General features: G+C 38.1%; 1 protein-coding gene across 3 annotated transcripts in view; it reads right to left on the bottom strand.

The window, feature by feature from the left end:
* Nucleotides 1-21175, bottom strand: part of CPNE8 (copine 8) — a 278744-nt gene that overhangs the window by 189555 nt on the left and 68014 nt on the right. For all 3 annotated transcript variants that reach the window (NM_001098085.2, XM_010805078.4, XM_010805075.4), the window contains exon 4: nucleotides 7920-8023. In NM_001098085.2, coding sequence (NP_001091554.2) covers nucleotides 7920-8023 — 104 coding nt within the window. The remainder of the gene's footprint in view (nucleotides 1-7919; nucleotides 8024-21175) is intronic.

Genomic DNA, 21175 nt, shown 5'->3' with positions numbered 1-21175 from the left:
AGAGAATACCACCCAAGGCCAGACTAAAGGAACTAGAGAAGCAAATCAAGAGATGACCTGAGACCAGATTAGAAGAGTACAGGTCCTTCACACACCCTAGTCTTATCAACAACACCACCCTTGAACCATTGCTATAAAATTCCTCATCACATCTTCCCAGGATAGGACACAAGTTTTCAAGAGCAGGAGTCTGCTGTGTCCCCCTTTGCCAGGCAAAGCAATAAAGCTATTTTTTTTTTTCTACTTCATCCAAAACTATACCTCTGAGATTTGATTTAGCACTGATGCACAACTTTTTAGTTCCTCCTCCACAATGAGGACAGAGTGTTTGATATGTATCCCCTGAGGCCAGTACACTCTAAGGCCTAGGTTTTTCAGAACACAGGAGAAAGACACACTTATCTGCTTCCCAACTCCCCTACCTTTCTGCTATCCCAACCTCCTTCTCTTTTGTAAGTAGCTATGACAATATCTCCAACTGAAGGGAGAGAAAGCAAAGAGTTTTGGATTAAGTGTGCGATTAAAGTTTTAAAATAAATACTATATAACTATTAACAAATGAGATAGTTCTAATATAAAGTGACTAAAAAGTCATGCAGTTAGACCTTGGCATTGTTAAGACGACACTTAACCAATTGGAGAAACTGAAATTGGCAGTGTTGAGACAATTACTGGAAGAAATAAAGGAACATATTTTCCCTCAAAGTGTTGAGAATCTTCAAAAATAGATTGCAATAACAATATGCATTCCATAATTATCAGTTCAGTTCAGTCGCTCAGTCGTGTCCGACTCTTTGCGACCCCATGAACTGCAGCACTCCAGGCCTCCCTGTCCATCACCAACTCCCGGAGTCCACCCAAACCCATGTCTATCAAGTCGGTAATGCCATCCAACCATCTCATCCTCTGTTGTCCCCTTCTCCTCTTTCCCTCAATCTTTCCCAGCATCAGGGTCTTTTCAAATGAGTCAGCTCTTTGCATCAGGTGGCCAAAGTATTGGAGTTTCAGCTTCAACTGAATTTTGATAATTCCATAATTATCACCATTCATTTACAAAGGAGGGAAATCATCTACTGTGGCTCAGATGGTAAAGAATTTGCCTACAATGTGGGAGACCCGGTTCAATCCCTGGGTTGGGAAGATCTCTTGGAGAAGGAAATGGCACCCACTCCAGTATTCTTGCCTGGAAAATCCCATGGATGGAGGAGCCTGGTGGGCTACAGTCCATGGGGTAGCAAAGAGTTGGACACAACTTCATGACTTCACTTTCACTTTTCACCTAAGTCAAATTTAGACCTGTAACTCCCTTGTTGGTGTACCCAAATGGAAAAATTAGAGCATAAGTAGTTATATATGATTTCTCGTATTCTTCAGAAAATACTACATACTGAAATAGCTACCCACTTCTTTCTCAATGACAACTGTTCTACCAATAATAAAGTTTTCAATTATGACAACAAGGAGAATTATAAAGTATTGATACTATTATACATGTAACAATTATAACAAAATAAATGAATGCTAAAGTTATGACTTTATCTGTGATAAAGCATAGCACTGTGATAAAACAGCATAATAACAGAAACCATGTCTCTTGAATGATACATCAAATCAAACAGGCAGGAGAATTTTACAACTCATAGCTGACAAACTAACCTTAAAATATCTCAACCAAATCACCATAATAATAATTTTGGATTAATCAGAACTTACTGGAATTTGGGCCAGTGCTGCCAGAAATATATATTCATTCATTTTCTCTCTCTCTCTCTCTCTCTCTCTCTCTAATAGCAATTTTCCATCAGCATTAAAAGTTAACTAAAAAAATCTTCTGAAAGCCATTTTCAAACCTTCCATAATGTGCAACTGAAAAGCTTCTTTTCAATAAAAAAATAATAGAAATTTGTAAAATTAACATAAAGGTTAATAAATAAAAAAACAATTCTGAAAACCAATTACATCTATGTTGTCCAATTTAGACTATTGTATTATTCAACACTGTTGCTCCTTCAAAAGGCCATGCTACTGTAAGTATGTCAGGGTATTTCCATTAGTGCTCTGAGTGAGGTAGGTAGAGATTGTTGTTGCTGTTGCTGTTTAGTTGCTAAGTTATGTCCAACTCTTTGTGACACCATGGATTGTAGCCTACCAGGGTCCTCTGTCCATGAATACTGGGAGTAGGTTGCCATTTCCATCTCCAGGGCATCTTCCCAACCCAGGGATCGACCCCCTGTCTCCTGCATTGGCAGGTGGATTCTTTACCACTGAGCCACCAGGGAAGCCCCAGGTTGGGATTACAGGTAACTTCATTAACCACTTTATCCTTTTCTAATTTTCCACATTTTCAGCAATGAATATTTTTTCCTAGAAGCAACACACTGCTAAGACAAAATGTAAAAACTAATCAGTTAGGAACAATGGATAAATAGGTACTCATAACTAGAGAAAGATTACACTACTTTTCACATTTATTTAGATAGATATGGTAGAAAAATCAGTGTTAGAAAAAGAAAGAAAGCCTGCTCTCACAGGCTATATACTTATATAAATGGATAATTAGAAGAAATTGTTAGTTCAGTTCAGTTTGGTCACTCAGTCGTGTCCGACTCTTTGCGACTCCATGAACTGCAGCACGCCAGGCCTCCCTGTCCATCACCAACTCCTGGAGTACATCAGCTGAAGTATTGGAATTTCAGCTTCAACATCAGTCCTTCCAATGAACACCCAGGACTGATCTCCTTTAGGATGGACTGGTTGGATCTCCTTGCAGTCCAAGGGACTGTCAAGAGTCTTCTCCAACACCATAGTTCAAAAGCATCAATTCTTCTGCATTCAGTTTTCTTTATAGTCCAACTCTTACATCCATACACGACTACTGGAAAAACCATAGCCTTGACTAGATGGACTTTTGTTGACAAAGTAATGTCTCTGCTTTTTAATATGCTGTCTAGGTTGGTCATAACTTTCCTTCCAAGTTAAAGTGATATCAAAAATAGTGCATAAACTAAGAAAATATATTTGTTACTTTTCTTGATAATCTTATCTAGGCATCCCTTTATCAGGTCTTAATTTTCTGAATGTTTTAGAGATCATATAAAATTCAAATAATATACAGTTCAGTTCAGTTCAATCGCTCAGTTGTGTCCGATTCTTTGCGACCCCATGAATTGCAGCACGCCAGGCCTTCCTGTCCATCACCAACTCCCGGAGTTCACTCAGACTCACGTCCATCGAGTCAGTGATGCCATCCAGCCATCTCATCCTCTGTCGTCCCCTTCTCCTCCTGCCCCCAATCCCTCCCAGCATCAGGGTCTTTTCCAATGAGTCAACTCTTCGCATGAGGTGGCCAAAGTACTGGAGTTTCAGCCTTAGCATCATTCCTCCAAAGAAATCCCAGGGCTGATCTCCTTCAGAATGGACTGACTGGATCTCCTTGCAGTCCAAGGGACTCTCAAGAGTCTTCTCCAACACCACAGTTCAAAAGCATCAATTCTTCAGCACTCAGCTTTCTTCACAGTCCATACATGACCACTGGAAAAACCATAGCCTTGACTAGACGGACCTTTGTTGGCAAAGTAATGTCTCTGCTTTTCAATATGCTATCTAGGTTGGTCATAACTTTTCTTCCAAGGAGGAAGATAATATTACTTGACTCAAACTTCTGAAATTAACCAATTACCTTCAAAAGTTTATATGACGCTTGAAATGCCCAGTCATTCAGTTGTGTCCAACTCTTTGTAACTCCATGGACTGTAACCCACCAGGCTTCTCTGTACATGGGATTATCCTGGCAAGTATACTGGAGTGGGTTGCTATGTCCTCCTCTAACTGATGCTTATTTACATCCGTTGCTTATTTACAGATGCTTATTTACTGATGCTTATTTACAGATGCTTATTTACTGATGCTTAATTACATTTTACAACATGCTCTCACATTTCAAACATTATACAATTTCTATGAAAAATATTATATTATTTTTGGAAAAAAGAAAAAAGTTGAAGAAGTTAAAATATATCAATCATGTACACTGCTTTGGTACTTTCTTTATTCTTGTTACACTATGATAAAATAATACAATATTGTCCATTCTAATCAAACATACTACTTTCCTACATATTCCTACTTTTGCATAGTTAGAGTAAATATATTCTGTTGTTATATTCAGAGTAAAATAGAACACTTAAACCATAATACTTTCATTTGTTTTAGATAACCAAGAGGAAAATTAAAATTACATAGTTCAGGCATTATTTACTCTCCATAAAGTTTTAGAAATTCAGGTTTTGTACCATTAAATTATAAACTATTTCAGGCATGGGCTTTACTGGTGGTCCAATGGTTAAGAATCCACCTGCCAATGCAGAGAAATTGAATTTGACTCCTGATCCGAGAAGATCCCACATGCCATGGAGCAACTGTGCCTGTGCACAAAAATTACTGAGCCTATGCTCTAGGGCCTGCATGCCCACAACTCCCAAGTTCACATGCCTAGAGCTCTACAGGAAGAGAAGCCACTGCAATAAGAAGACCACACACCACAACAAGGAGTAGTCCCCACTCACCACAGCTAGCGAAAACCCTCACGTAGCAAAAAAGACCCAGGACAACCAAAAGTAAATAAGAAAGATGGTTGATTCTGCCAATTTACAAAGAAGATTTAAAAAAATTAACTATTTTTATGCAAAATTTGACTCTATATTGGAAAGCTCAGACCCTTGAGCATGTCAAGTTAAACCCCTATCCAGGCCTTGGTATTCTCTTTTATAACAATGGGATAACTCTGCCTCATAAATTTATTGGGTTGGTTAAATCTATTTACATATATTAATGATTCTACTACAAACTGTAAACAATAACAGTAGTATTACTATCACACACCACATCTTTTTGTCTGGTACTTACAGAACTTACATACTAACCCTCAAACTACATGAGTTTCTATAATTATTGTAGCTTAAAAATAACTGGAAGATATTAGTAACAAACATATTAATCCATCCAATCATTCTTCTCTTCTATATTTCCATCAGTGAGTGTGTTGAAGTTTTGTTTTCTTTAATTCCCTGAATCTTGTACAGTCAAGTTAAACAATATTACTGATTTATGACAAAATACTAGAGATGTATATTAAGTTCTATCAATGTCCTAACTTCCTTCCTATCTTTAAGACTTCCTTGTCCATGCTAAGGATACCTAGGTAAGCCTGTCAAACATGGTACAAGTATCTGGTGCTTCCTAAACCTAATATATTCTCATTTGAGTCATTAATTTGTGAAAGTAACTCTTGAAATGATATTTAGCAAAACAGGCATAATATTTAAATGACTAACCAACACTGAATTCAGTGAAATTTATTTTCTTACTGGAAACTCTTTAAAATACATTAGCTTCCTTCATCTCAAGTTCAGTAGAGATGAGCCTTTAGCTGATCACCATCTGTGTTCAGGTAAATCATTCTTTACCTACTTCTTTCCAGAATGACCTGCCCAGCTCTTAAATTTTGCTCTCTAGTCTACTGACTTGCATTTGATTGCTATCATCCTTTTGAGACCAACATTTTCCTTCTTTTCATTCTACTCATACAATTCTATAATAGCCACAATTATGAATGTCAAATGACATGAACTTAAGAAACCAATAAAAGGAGGGCAAAATGAGACACTGTGGAAAAAATGAGTGAGTAGAGTCCCCTGGCAGCAGCTGCTCATGATGATGACAGGGTTCTGATGACAGACAGTAACCAAAAGAAAACAGAATGATGGTTCTGAAAATCAGAGCAAATATCTAGACAAAGAGTTTAAAGAACCAACAAAGCACATATGATCTTTAAGATGGTCTCAAAGGTTAGAAGCAGTCTTGGCCATATCATTTCATTTTAAAATATTACTGAGTAGTATATATTCTGAAAAGGCAAGAAAACAGCAAAATGTTTCTGCAAAAAATACTTACTGCAGGATTACATGTAATAGTGAAAATAGAACCAGCCAAAATGTTCATCAGTAAATGTCTGGGTAAGTAAACTGCATTTCTTTGAATAATGAAAATTATGCAATCATTAAAATTAATGAAAGAATATCTATATATTTAGCGGCATAGAAAGATGTCTAAATAATACAAGTAACTAGAAAGTATTTGAGATATTCAAAATATTGAGATTCCATATGCAGGGATATATTTAAAGAAAAGGGATCTGCAAATGCATTTACAGTTTTGGTTGTTTGTGCATATGTGTATGTTTTGGTGCTGGGGTTACAGGGAACTTTCACTTTATAAGTGCCTGTATTTAAAGTTTATAATAAGAATGTATTTCTCTTAAATGCAAGAAAACAATACAGATAATTGAGAAAGAAAATAAGAGAGAAAGGAAAATAAAGAATGAGAATAAAGAATCAGGAAATACTGACTAACATAATAAAGTTAGATCTGAATGTAACTGCTAAAAATTAAGGGAGTACCATTCTGAGAAAGAAGGAAATTTCTTAAAAATGATTCCTATGGAGGCCTTGAACAACGGAAGAATGAAACCACGTTCTGTATGATTTTTAAATAGTAACACTGTATGCAATCACCGTGATAAACATGGTCAGGGAATCATTACATTCCACTTTTAAGTTTTTTCTCAAGAACCTCATTTTTATTATTTGGAAAAGTGTTTCAAGGAAATAAATGAGGCCTAATAAATTTTGTTTGATAAAATAATAAATACTTAGAACTCCTATAGATCATGAGGAAAGGGAGTGGTTTAAGATTCTCCTTTTTTAAACAGAAACACTACAGGTTATTTTATTGTACACATTTTAGAAGAAAATGAGAAAGACTACTAAAAGCAAAGAACTTTTGTTTTTCATTGGGAGGAAAATTATAGCATTTTCAAATAAGACACTGATAGCTTTTGTTATCAAAAATATCTATAAGCTGTTACAGCATGTATACTGTATTGTTTTCAGCTACTTAAGACATTTTTCTTTTTAAATACTTGTGATGTTCATAAAGTCTCTGGTTATTTTTATATATAAAGCACATACTGTAATACACGTTATAGTTTTCCCTTTCAATAGATTTCCTTCAACAATCACTATAGTTCACCTCTGGGGAACAAAAGTGTAATAACTCAGTTATAGACTGACTCCAGATTCTCTGTGGACAGGGAGTTGAATTTAAAGATAATAGTTTAATATGCCTGATTCAGTATCAAAATAATAAGAATATTAAAAATTTTAGCTTTGGCAGCCTAAGCTTAGAAATATGAGTCCATGAACAAATAAAAGGAGCCATAATTAGGTAAAGATCCATGTAATATGGGGCTTCCCAGGTGGCTCAGTTGTAAAGAATTCACTTGTCAATGCAGGAGATGTAGGAGATGTGAGTTCAATCCCTAGGTTGGGAAGATCCCCTGGAGGAGGAAATGTCAACCTGTTCCAGTATTATTGACTGGGAAATCTGATGGAGACAGGAGCCTGGCAGGCTACAGTCCATGGGGTTGTAAATAGTCAAGACATGACTGAGTATGCACACACAAATATACACACACACACACCATGTACCATACAAAGAAACAACTGAGAGAAATCTAAAGATCTGAGAAAGTGAGCCATGGAAATATATGAGGATCCCTCTGGAGTATATGCAGAATTTGTAAGACACCTATTCCACAGGAGAATTTGAAAGAATGCCCATATATTCCACCCAGCATTTCAACAAGGTAAAGTAATTACTTTATATATTTTTAATAAATAGCAAATAATCTATAATATGCAAAGCAGTGCTGGGGACAGTGCTCAGGCCACACTCTAAGCAGATTTAATCTGATTTCCTGCTAATATCTATTTAGTACAACTGTAGCACCCAGCATCATGTTATGAATGTAGTCTTTAAAAATCTTTTTTTCCCCAAATACAAGTTTTCCTGGAACTTACAAATCAAAACGAAGATTCTCTCTTTCTTCAAAAAAGTAGTCCAGAATAAATTTTCTTACAAAATCAGGATTTAAAGTATTATCAATTACTTCAGTCCTTCCAAACTGTTGAGAAAAAAAAAGAGAGGTTAAAATCGAGCTTTGCATGGTTAGTTATTGCAGTATAGAACTTAATATATTTCCTTGAAAACACAATGAATATTCAAATGCTGGATAAAGCCCTTCAGAAAAGGTTTTAAAGATCAAATCATCCCTCTTCAACACTCAGGGAATTCAGAAAATGAGCCCTGAGTTCATACAAATTTATTAGAAAAGCAGCTTCTGAAAATTCACATAACAACTGTATACTTCCTCCACTTTTCTCCCCACTTGAAAGCCAAATCCTTTTCCATTCGAAAGAAGTTATTTCTACCTTTAGTTTATCACAAATATTCTTCTTAACCTAGTGCATAACTAAGCCAACCAATGCATATTCTTACAACTGGAGGGCACCGTGTTCATATTCAGTTCATAATCAAGTAGTCCTCTACATAGAATAGTTTCTTAGGATGTTCTTGGAAGAACTTTCTTATAATATATTACACACTTCAATCATTTTTTTGGTTTGTTTCCTTGTCTTTTAATTCTTAAAGTATCTAGAGAGTCACAATGAGACCTATGATTCTTGCATGTTTTTAAGCTACTGTATTATTTTTGCTTAAAAAATTTTTTTTCCATCTTAGGGGAAATGGAAACCAGTAAACAAAACTCCATATCTAGTACTCTTTCCTTGCAATGTGAAGGAAGGTCATCTGCATTGCTTTCAAAGATGATCAAAAATTCAAATCTCATATCTCTTTTTTTGTATTTGGCTTTCCTTCTTCCCTTTCTACTGACATGGAACTCTAAAGAGGGAATCTTAATCTTTAGTTCTGAACAATATTGTCAGTTCACTTCAGTTCAGTTAAGTGGCTCAGTCATGTCTGTAATTTTGCGACCCCATGGACTGCAGCACACCAGACTTCCCTGTCCATCACCAATTCCTGAAGCTTGCTCAAACTCATATCCATCCAGTGATGCCATCCAACCATCTCATCCTCTGTCATCCCCTTCTTCTGCCTTCAATCTTTTCCAGCATCAGGGTCTTTCCCAATGAGTCATTTATTTGCATCTTGAGAACCCCATGAAAATATTAATCATGCTGTCTTATCAGAGAACTAACTTACTAAAGTTCAAAGAAAAACTTTTTATTAGGAATAATAAAACAACTAGAATCTGCCGGCGAATGCAAAAGATGCAGGTTCAGTGCCTGGGCCGGAAATCCCAGGGAGAAGACTGAATCCCAGGTTCAATCCCCTGGAGAAGAAAATGGCAACCCACTCCAGTAGAATACTGTCTGGGAAATCCCGTGGACAGAAGACCCTGGTAGGCTACAGTCATAGGATCACAAAAGAGTCCAGCACAACTTAGTGACTAAACAACAAGAAAATTATCAATCCATCATAAAGTAAAGGTCATGAGTTTATCACATAAACTGTGATAATAAAACTATGATAGAAAAATTGATGATGAAGATTCATTATGGCTATTGCTAACTATCCAAAAAAGAACTAGGTTGCAGAAGCTTATGCATTGGGCAATGTTTTATATCTTGGACCAAAATCATAAAGGCAATCATAAACCAGGTAACTAATTCATTTCAAAAATATTAAACATTTATCTGAACAATAATAGTAATTACAGTCACCATTTATTGAGTACTCTACTTTGTTCTTCCCTGGTGGCTCAGACGGTAATCTCCCTGCCAATGTGAAAGATGTAAGAGACATGGGTTCGATCCCTGGCTTGGGAAGATCCCCTGGATACTGGAATGGCAACTGTATTGCTGATGCTACTGACAGTGCCAATTGTCTTGATATTCACACTGTCTGTACTGTTTGCTGAACCCATGGCAGGCAAAGCACGAAGTAAAAGGCTGGGAGAAGACTCGAGGAGAGGTAGGAACTGCAGACACATTTATCCTTTCCTGGTTGACACAGCAGACAAAGCAGCAGCCACAGCATAACCTAACACAACACAAACCTCTCTCCTGGCTGGCACAGAGGCCATAACAGTATTCACTGCTGGCTGATGCAGCAGCTGTAGCAGTAGACGCACTATGCTCTCTCTTCTCCTGGCTGACTCAATTGACACAGCTGTGATGCAGCAGTAATACCCGCTGCTTTTTAGGTGGAACTCATATATCGGTGTGCACATATTACAGCACAAAGTAGCCTGTGACCAAACAAATACCTCATGTTGCACATGAGCAGTGCTACAAATGACCTCAGCTGTTACACAGTATTTACAAAACCTGAGGTGAGTGAGCCTGAACAGCCATCTTGGCTAATTTGCTCTCTCCCCACAGCAACCCCTTGCAGTTTTCTTGCCTGGAATTCCCATTGACAGACTATGGTCCCTGGGGTCACAAAGAGTCAGACACACTTGAGAGACTAACACTTTCACTTTCACTTACTTTGTTTTAAGCACTTGTCACACATTATTTTAAATCTTTATCATAACTCCACAAGGTAGGTATTAGTATTCTTGTTTAAAGATGAGAAAATTGATATATAGTGTCCCAACCTAACCCACTTTGGTTACAAAATTTACTTTCATTCTTTCTAGGGCTCTTCTCTATTTTAACACAGAATATATTAGGTCCTGGGAAGATTAAAAAATAAACCTATCCTTGGTCTTTAATTTTAAAGAAATGGGAATAAGGACATGTACCAAATAATCCAGGAGAACTCACACACCCAACAAAAGCAGTGCAGAGGTCAAGAAGTAAAAATCTGAATCAGAGAGAATCAGGGCCTTCCCAGCCTTTGTCCTGCCAGGAGGCAAGATGGTTCTCAGACCAAAGCAAACTGTATCAAATGAGCAAATGTATAACACTCTCAAAGAGAAACTCAGCCAGTACCCATATTCCTCAGCACTCCAATTCTTCGTGTGGATTTTAACACAAACTCTCACTCAGAAGGAAGAAGATAGTGTGGAATTCTCACGGTAAGGTTGACTGAGTTGCATGTAAGGCAGCAATTTGGGCCTCAGTTCAGTCGCTCAGTTGTGTCTGACTCTTTCCGACCCATGGACCACAGCACACCAGGCTACTCTGTCCATCACCAACTCCCAGAGCTTGCTCAAACTCATGTCCATCGAGATGGTAATGCCATCCAACCATCTCTTCCTCTGTCATCCCCTTCTCTCGCCTTCAATCTTTCCCAGTATCAGGGTCTTTTCCAATGAGACAGTTCTTCACATCAGGTGGCCAAAGTATTGGAGCTTCAATTTCAGCATCAGTCCTTCCAATGAATATCCAGGACTGGTTTCCTTTAGGATTGACTGGATTCATCTGCTTGCAGTCCAAGGGACTCTTGTATCTTCTTCAACACCACAGTTCAAAAGCATTAATTCTTCAGTGCTCAGCTTTCTTTACAGTCCAACTCTCACATCCATACATGACTACTGGAAAAACCATAGCTTGGACTAGATAGACTTTTGTTGCCAAAGTCAAGTCTCTGCTTCTGCTTTTTAATATCCTGTCTAAGTTGGTCGTAGCTTTTCTTCCACAGAGCAATCATCTTTTAATTTCATGGCTGCAGTCACCTTCTGCAGTGACTTTGGAGCCCAAGAAAATAAAGTCTGTCACTGTTTCCATTGTTTCCCCATCTATTTGCCATGAAGTGATGGGACAGATGCCATGATCTTAGGTTTTTGAATGTTGAGTTTTAAGCCAACTTTTTGACTCTCCTCTTTCACTTTCACAAAGAGGCTCTTCAGTTTCTCTTCGCTTTCTGATATAAGGGTAGTATCATCTACATATCTGAGATTATTGATATTTCTCCCAGCAATCTTGATTCCAGCTACTGCTTCATCCAGCCCAGCATTTCACATGGTGAAAGTTATATAAATTAAACTTATATAAGTTTATGCATATAAGTTACATAAATAGGGTGACAATATACAGCCTTGACGTACTCCTTTCTGAATTTGGAACCAGTCTGTTGCTCAATGTCTGGTTCTAACTGTTGCTTCTTGACCTGCATACAGATCTCTCAGGAGGCAGGTAAGGTGGTCTGGTATGACCATCCCTTGAAGAATTTTCCACAGTTTGTTGTGATCCACACAGTCAAAGGCTTTGGCATAGTCCATAAAGCAGAAGTAGATATTTTTCTGGGGCTCTCTCGCTTTTTTCAATGATCCAACAGATGTTGGCAATTTGATCTCTGGTTCCTGTGCCTTTTCTAAATTCAGCTTGAATATCTTCTGGAAGAAGGGCCTCTGAGCCATTAAAACAAGTTTGTCTTAATGGACAATGGCTTTTCAGCAATATGGGTGGCTGAGTATATTCTGCTATCTCAACAGAAAATTAACATGAAGCCATTAAAATTTTAGCTAAGCATCTATTAAATATGAACATCTAATATGCCTCCTGACACATAGCCCTGAAATTGCTTTTAACAACGTCACCTTCATATTGCTAAATTAAGTGGTCACATTTCAGCTTTCATTATATCAGACTACTCTGCAGCATTGAACAGAATTGCCCATTTCCTCCTTTTTGAAGCAGCCTCTTCTGATTCTTTGACACCACATTTTCCCATTTTTCTCTTCTTCTTAGATTCTGAGATATGCAATCTCTCGTCAGTACAATTCCAGGCCTTCTTCATCTGTCTATCTTCACTCTTCTATTAGATTACTTACTCTGTTCTTTGGCTTTAAATCCCATCTACATGATGATAAATTCCAAATGTATATCATCAACTCAGATTTTCCTCCCAGTAAAGATGGACGGGTCATAGCAGGGACCTCTGACAAAATGTGATCCATTGGAGGAGGGAATGGCAAACCACTCCAGTATACTAACCATGAGAAGCCCATGAACTGTATAAAAAGGCTAAAAGATATGACACTAAAAGATGAGTCCCTGAGGTTGGAAGGTGTCCAATATGCTGCTGGGAAAGAGCAGAGAACAACAACTAATAATTCCAGAAAGAATGGAGTGGCAAGGCCAAAGCAGAAATGACCCTCAGCTTTGGATGTGCTTAGTGATGAGAGTAAAATCCAATGCTGAAAAGAAGAGTTTTCCATAGGAACTTGGAATGTTAGGATCATGAATCAAGGTAAATTGGATGTGGTTAAGCAGGAGATGGCAAGAGTAAATAAACATCGACATATTAGGAATCAGTGAACTAAAATAGATGGGAATAGATGAATTTAATTCAGATGACTATTATATCTACTACTGTGGGAAAGAATCCCTTAGAAGAAATGGAGTAGCCCTCATAATCAACAAAAGAGTCTGAAATGCAGTACTTGCGTGCAACCCTAAAAATGACAGAATGATCTCAATTCGTTTCCAGAGCAACCCATTCAACATCACAGTAATACAACTCTATGCTCCAACCATGGATGTAGAACAAGCTGAAGTTGATAACTTCTATGAAGACCTAGAAGATCTCCTAGAACTAATAGCAAAAAAAAAAAAAAAAAAACAAACAAAAAAAAAACATGTCCTATTCATCATAGGGGATTGGAAGGCAAAAGTAGGAAGTCCAGAGATTCCTGGAGTAACAGGCAAGTTTGGCCTCAAAGTACAAAATGAAGCAGGGGAAAAGCTAACAGGATTCTGCCATGAAAACACACTGGTCATAGCAAATATCCTTTTTCAACAATACAAGAGATGACTTTACACATGGATTTCACCAAATGGTCATACCGAAATCAGATTGATTACATTCTTTGTAGACAAAGATGGAGAAGCTGTATACAGTCAGCAGAAACAAGACCTGGAGCTGACTGTGGGTCAGATCATCATCACAGCAAAAATCAGGCTTAAACTAAAGAAAGCAGGGAAAACCACTAGGCCAGTCAGATATGACAAATAAAATCCCCCATAAATATACAGTGGATATGACGAATATAATCAAGGGATTGGATCTAGTAAACAGAGTGCCTGAAGAACTGACAGAGGTCCATCATATTGTAGAGGAGGCAGTGAACAACACCATCCCAAAGAAAAAGAAATGCAAGAAAACAAAGTGGTTGTCTGACAAAGAAGGCAAACTAGTTGTCTTTACAAAGAGCAGAGGAAAGAAGAGAAGCAAAAAGCAAGGGAGAAAGGGAAAGGTACACTCACTAAATGCAGAGTTCCACAGAATAGCAAAGAGAGACAATGCCTTCTTCAATGAACTATGCAAAGAAACAGAGAAAAACTAAAGAAAGGGTAAGACTAGTAATATCTTCAAGCAAATTGGAAAAATCAAAGGAATATTTCATGCAAAGATGGGCACAATAAAGGACAAAAACAGTAAAGACCTAATAGAAGCAGAAGATATCAAGAAGAGATGGAAAGGATACACAGAAAAACTGTACAAAAAGGATCTTAATGACCCGGATAACCACAATGGTGATCTCTCACTCAGAGCGAGACATTCTGGAGTGTGAAGTCAAGTGGGTGTGAGGAAGTACTGCTGCCAATAAAGTTAGTGGAGGTGATGGAACTCCAGCTGAGTTATTTAAAATCGTAAAAGACGATGCTGTTAAAGCACTGCACTCAATATGTTAGCAAATTTGGAAAACCCAGCAGTGGCCACAGGAATGGAAAGTTCAATCTTCATCCCAATTCCCAAGACGGGCAGTACTAAAGAATGTCCAAACCACTGGACAAAGCTGTTTATTGTCACTCTGTTTAGATAACTTATATGCAGAGCACATCATGCAAAAATGCCAGGTTGGATGAAGCAGAAGCTGGAATCAAGATTGCAGGAGAAATATCAACAACCTCAGACATGCAGATGATACCACTCTCATGGCAAAAAGCAAAGGAACTAAAGAGCCTTGATGCTGGGAAGGATTGAAGGCAGAAAGAGAAGAGGGTGACAGAGGATGAGATGGTTGGATGGAATCACAGATTCAAGGAACATGAACTTGGGCAAACTCCAGGAGGTGGTGAGCGACAGGGAAGCCTGGCATGCTGCAGTCTGTGGGGTCACAACATGACATGGTGGCTGAACAACAACAACAAAGACTCATGCATACAACTATCTTGTTGACTTATACATGTGGTTTTCTTATGGGGTCCTCACAATTAACATTTAAACTGAAATATTTATTTTATACCACAGCTACAATCCCAGTTCTTTCGGACATAGGGTGGTGTCATCAGCACGTCTTAGGTTATTGGTATTTTTCCCAGAATTCTTGATTCCAGCTTGTGCTTCATCCAACCCGGCATTTTGCATGATGTGCTCTGCATATAAGTTAAATAAGCAGGGTGACAATATACAGCCTTGACATACTCCTTTCCCAATTTGGAACCAGTCCATTGTTCTATGTCCTGTTCTAATTTTCGCTTCTTGACCTGCATACAGATTTCTCAGGAGGCAGGTAAGGTAGTCTGGTATTCCCATCTCTTTAAGAATTTTCCAATGCAATCCCAAAGAAAGGCAATGACAAAGAATGTTTGGCATTCCAATCCCAACGAAAGGCAATGTCAAAAGAATGCTCAAACTACTGCACAATTGCACCCACCTCACACACTAGCACAGTAATGCTTAAAATTCTTCAAGCCAGGCTTCAGCAGTTCATGAACCACGAACTTCCAGATGTTCAATCTGGATTTTAAAAAGGCAGAGGAACCAGAGATCAAAATGCCAATATCTGTTGCATTATCAAAAAAGCAAGAGTGTTCCAAGAAAACATCTATTTCTGCTTTATTGGGTACGCCAAAGACTTTGACTGTGTGGATCACAGCAAACTGTGGAAAATTATGACACCACCCTTATGGCAGAAAGTGAAGAAGAACTAAAGAGCATCTTGATGAAAGTGAAAAAATTGGCTTAAAACTCAACATTCAAAAAACTAAGATAATGGCATCTGGTCCCATCACTTCATGGCAATTAGATGGGGAAATAGTGGAAACAGTAACTTTATTTTTGGGGCTCCATAATCACTGCAAATGGTGACTGCAATCATGAAATTAAAAGATGCTCACTCATTGGAAAAAAAGTTATGACCAACCTAGACAGCATATTAAGAAGCAAAGATATTACTTTACCAACAAAGGTCCATCTAGTCAAGGCAATGGTTTTTCCAGTAGTCATGTATGGATGGGATAGTTGAACTATAAAGAAAGCTGAGTGCCAAAGAGTTGATGAATTTGAACTGTTATGTTGGAAAAGACTCTTGAGAGTCCCTTGGACTGCAAGGAGATCCAACCAGTCCATCCTAAAGGAAATCAGTCCTGAATATTCATTGGAAGAACTGATTCTAAGGCTGAAACTCCAATACTTTGGCCACCTGATGCAAAGAACTGACTCATTGGAAAAGACCTTGATACTGGGAGAGATTGCAGATGGGAGGGGAAGGGGATGACAGAGGATGAGATGGTTGGATGGCATTACTGACTCGACGGACATGAGTTTGAGCAAGCTCCAGGAGTTGATGATGGACAGAGAAGCTGGAGTGTTTCAGTCTATAGGGTCACAAAGAGTCGGACATGACTGAGTGACTGAAATGAACTGAAGAATTTTCCAGTTTGCTGTGACTGCACAGTCTAAGGCTTTCATGTAGTCAATAAAACAGAAATAGATGTGTGGGTTTTTTTTTTCCTCCAGAATTCTCTTGCTTTTACTATGATCTAACGTATGTTGGCAATTTATCTCTAGTTTCTCTGCCTTTTCTAAATCCAGCTTGAACATCTCAGTTCACATACTGTTGAAGCCAGCTTAGAGAATTTTGAGCATATTTTGATAGTGTGTGAGATGAGTGCAATTCTGCAGTAGTTTGAACATTCTTTGGCATTGCCTTTCTTTGGGATTGGAATGAAAACTGCCCTTTTACAGTCCTGTGGCCACTGCAGAGTTTTCCACATTTGCTGGCATATTGAATGGAGCACTCTCAGAGGATATTTTGTCAGATTAGAAATAGTTCAGCAGGAATATCATCACCTTCACTAGCTTTGTTCATAGTGATGCCTCCTCAGTCCCACTTGACCTCGCATTCCAGGATGTCTGGCTCTAATTGAGTGATCACCCCATCGTGGTTATCTGGGTCATTATGATCTTTTTTTGTAGAGTTCTGTGTATTCTTGCCACCTCTTCTTAATATCTTCTGCTTCTGTTAGGTCCATAACATTTCTATCCTTTATTGTGCCTGTCTTTCCATGAAATATTCCCTTGGTATCTCTAATTTTCTTGAAGAGATCGCTAGTCTTTCCCATTCTGTTGTTTTCCTCTATTTCTCTGCATTGTTCACTTAGCAAGGCTTTCTTTACTTTCCTTTCTATTCTTCAGAATTCCTCATCAGATGCATATATCTTTCCTTTTCTCCCTTGCCTTTCACTTCTCTTCTTTTCTCAGCTATTTATAAGGCCTCCTCTGACAACCATTTTGCATTTTTTCTTCTTGGGGATGATTTTGATCACCACCTTCTGTACAATGTCATGAACTTCTGTCCATAGTTCTTCAGACAATCTATCAGATCTAATCCCTTGCATCTGTTTGTCACTTTCACTGTATAATTGTAAGGGATTTGATTTAGGTCATACCTGAATGCCTAGCAGTTTTCCCTATTTTCTTCAATTTAGGTCTGAATTTGGCAATAAGGAGTTCATGATCTGAATCACAATCAGATCCTGGTCTTGTTTTTGCTGAATGTATACAGCGTCTCCATTTTTGGCTGCAAAGAATATAAGCAATCTGATTTTATATGACCATCCAGTGATGTCCATGTGTAGAGTCTTCTCTTGTGTTTTTGAAGACAGTGTTTGCTATGACTAGTGTGTTCTCTTGGCTGTTAGCCTTTGCCCTGCTTCATTCTGTACTTTAAGGCCAAATTTGCCTGTTACTCCAGGTATCTTTTGACTTCCTACTTTTGTATTCCAGTCTCTGATGATGAAAAGAACATTTTTTTTTTTTTTTATGTTAGATCTAGAAGATATTATAGATCATCATGGAACCATTTGACTTCAGCTTCTTTGGCATTAGTGGTTGGGGCATAGACTTGGATTACTGTGGTATTGAACAGTTTGCCTTGGAAACAAACAGAGATCATTCTGTCATTTTTGAGACTGTACCCAAGTACTGGATTTTGAACTCTTTTGTTTACTATGAGTGCTACTCCTTTTCTTCTAAGTGATTCTTACAGCAGTAGTGGATGTAATGGTCATCCTAATTAAATTCACCCAATCCAGTCCATTTTAATTCACTGATTCCTAAAATGTCAATGTTCACTCTTGCCATTTCCTGTCTGACCACTTCCAATTTACCCTGATTCATGAACCTAACATTCCGTTTTCCCATGCAATATTGTTCTTTAACACATCGGACTTTACTTCCATCTCCAATCCATCTTCCAAACATCTCCAAACATCCACAACTGGGCATTGTTTTCACTTTGGTTCTGTCTCTTCATTCTTTCTGGAGTTATTTCTCCACTCTTTCCCAGTGTATATTGGGCACCTACCAACCTGGGGTGTCAGAGTGAAATCTTTCTGCCTTTTCACACTGCTCATGGGGTTCTCAAGGGAAGAACACTGGTTTGCCATTCCCTTCTCGAGTGGACCACAGTTTGTCAGAATTGTCCAGCATGATCCATCTGTGTTGGGTGGCCCTACATGGCATAGCTCACAGTTTCATTTGAATTAGACATGGCTGTGATCCATGCAATCAGTTTGGTTAGTTTCCCGTGATTATGGTTTTCATTTTCTCTGCCCTCTAAGGAATAAGGATAAGAGGTTTGTGGAAGCTTCCTCATAAAAAGTGCAAACTGGCATAATAAGAAATTTACAGATAAATTATGACAATTCATCTCACAGAAAAAAATGCTAATTTTTACCCAGAGGGTGGAATTAACTATCAACCAAGTGATTAATCTTCTTGACTTAAATAAAATTTGTGTTGTTGTTGTTGTTTTGTCTAGTTGCTAAATCGTGTCTGATTCTTTACAACCCCCATGGACTGCAGCATACCAGGCTTCCCTGTCCTTCACTATCTCCTGAAGTTTGCTCAAACTCAAGTTTAGGTCTTAGCTGATAACTTAAATCACAAAATAAAAATTTTTTAATTCTTTGGAAAATGCACAGCTGCATATTATTCTGTGCAGGCTGTTGGGGTCCTTTAATGGACCAGGACCTGGCAGTCCAGAAGCGACCATAAGAAAGTGAAAGAGAGAAAGAGGCTGATACTCCCTTGTTTACGCAGAAAACCAATAAAGTCCTTGACACAGGACTTGCGCCTCTCACAAAGGCACCGGGCGCCCTCTCGAGGTGGGGTGAAGGCACAGGGCACCTTCTGGAGAGAGTCTTAGAAGCCCGGGAAGGAGAGTGAGCAAGACGGGTCTCTGTGCTTCAAGGAATCAGGAATCAGCCAGAGAGAGAGAGAGACAGAAAGAAAGAAAGAAAGACATGGGGACCTAAGCTCTGATGGAGCAAAGGTGCTTTAATGATTTTTCTATGAGTATATATAAGCTGTGGTACAAGAAGTTTCTTATGACTATGATAAAGATCAGAAAACCCAGCGTACAGCAACCATTACCAAGGGAACAAGGGATTAATAATGGTCACAAAGTCAGAAGACCATCCATATCTCAAGAAAGGGGATCGAGACTAAGCAGTTTTGTCATAACGAGAATGTTTACTAAAGGAGACTCAAGCCTGTCTCACACAACGACCTTGGTTCCTGGGAGCAGCGTGCTGCTCCATCTGAAAAGAAACAAAGGACTTGTGAGAAACAGCACATAGGAATCCTCCTGTTAAACACTCCCTGACAGCAGGCCACAAAGAGTTACAATTTGAGGAAAGAGAAATATTAATATTTGGTAATTGTATACAACCAGAAACAGCTACTTAAAAAAAATGCAACCAGTATCCTAAAACATCTTTTTCTGAATATCAACAATACTGAATTTTTAGAAGTACCTACACACCTGATTACAATAATCTCTGGCACAAGGAACATATATAAAGCCTTTAGCCTAGTCAGTGAAGCAGAAACAGATGTTTTTCTGAAATTCTCTTGCTTTTTCTATGATCCAATGGATGTTGGCAATTTGATCACAGGTTCCTCTGCCTTTTCTAAATCCAGCTTGTACATCTAGAAGTTCTTCGTTCACATAATACTGATGCCAAGCTTGATGGATCTTGAGCATTACTTTGCTAACATGTGAAATGAGTGCAGTTGTGCAGTAGTTTGAACATTCTTTGGCATTACCCTTCTTTGGGATTGGAATGAAAACTGACCTTTTCCATTCCTGTGGCCACAGCTGAATTTGCCAAATTTGCTGGCGTATTAAGTGCAGCATTTTAGTCGCATCATCTTTTAGGATTTGAAACAGCTCACCTGGAATTCTATCACCTACACTAGCTTTGTTTGTTAATAGTGCTTTTTAAGCCCCAGTTGACTTCACAATCTATGATGTCTGACTGTAGGTGAATGATCACACCATTGTGGTTATCTGGGTCATTAAGACCTTTTTTGTATAGTTTTTCTGTGTATTCTCGCCACCTCTTCTTAATATCTTCTACTTCTGTTAGGTCCATACCATTTCTGTCCTTTATTGTACCCATCTTTTCATGAAATATTCCCTTGGTATCTCTAATTTTATTCAAGAGATCTCTAGTCATTACCATTCTATTGTTTTCCTCTATTTCTTTGCATTGATCACTTAGGAAACTCTTTTTCATCTCTCCTTGCTATTCTTTGGAACTCTACATTCAGATGGGCATATCTTTCCTTTTCTCTTTTGTCTTTCATTTCTCTTATTTTCTCAGCTATTTGTAAGGCCTTTTCAGATAGCCATTTTGCCTTTTTGCATTTCCTTTTCTTGGGGAAAAAGAAACTAAAACAGCAATGCCTTAAAACTGACTATATCTTCCACAGAAAATGTTGTTTTTATGAAATTCTTTCAACCACATGCCACACAGCTTCTCATCAATTCTCTTCTGTTAAGATCCCCTCAATTACAGTAATGGAGACCTGATACATACATTAAGAAACCTTCAAATATCTACTACAGGAATATAGTATCGATAGACTGAATGTTCTGCAGTATATTGTAATTAAAATCTCTTTTATGAGTCAGAAAGTAAAAGTAAACCAAACAAAAATATTCAGATGCTCTACAGCATGAATCCAATAGTGAAGACGGTGTCAGTAAAAATGCAGGACACGTAACAGTTTAGCAACACGTGATTGCCCAAAGACTGTGGGGAATTTCCTCTTTCCTGTATCAATA

The sequence above is a fragment of the Bos taurus genome, chromosome 5, assembly GCF_002263795.3.
Source record: "Bos taurus isolate L1 Dominette 01449 registration number 42190680 breed Hereford chromosome 5, ARS-UCD2.0, whole genome shotgun sequence".
In the NCBI taxonomy this organism is placed as follows: Eukaryota; Metazoa; Chordata; class Mammalia; order Artiodactyla; family Bovidae; genus Bos; species Bos taurus.
This window is presented reverse-complemented; position numbering and strand designations above follow the sequence as displayed.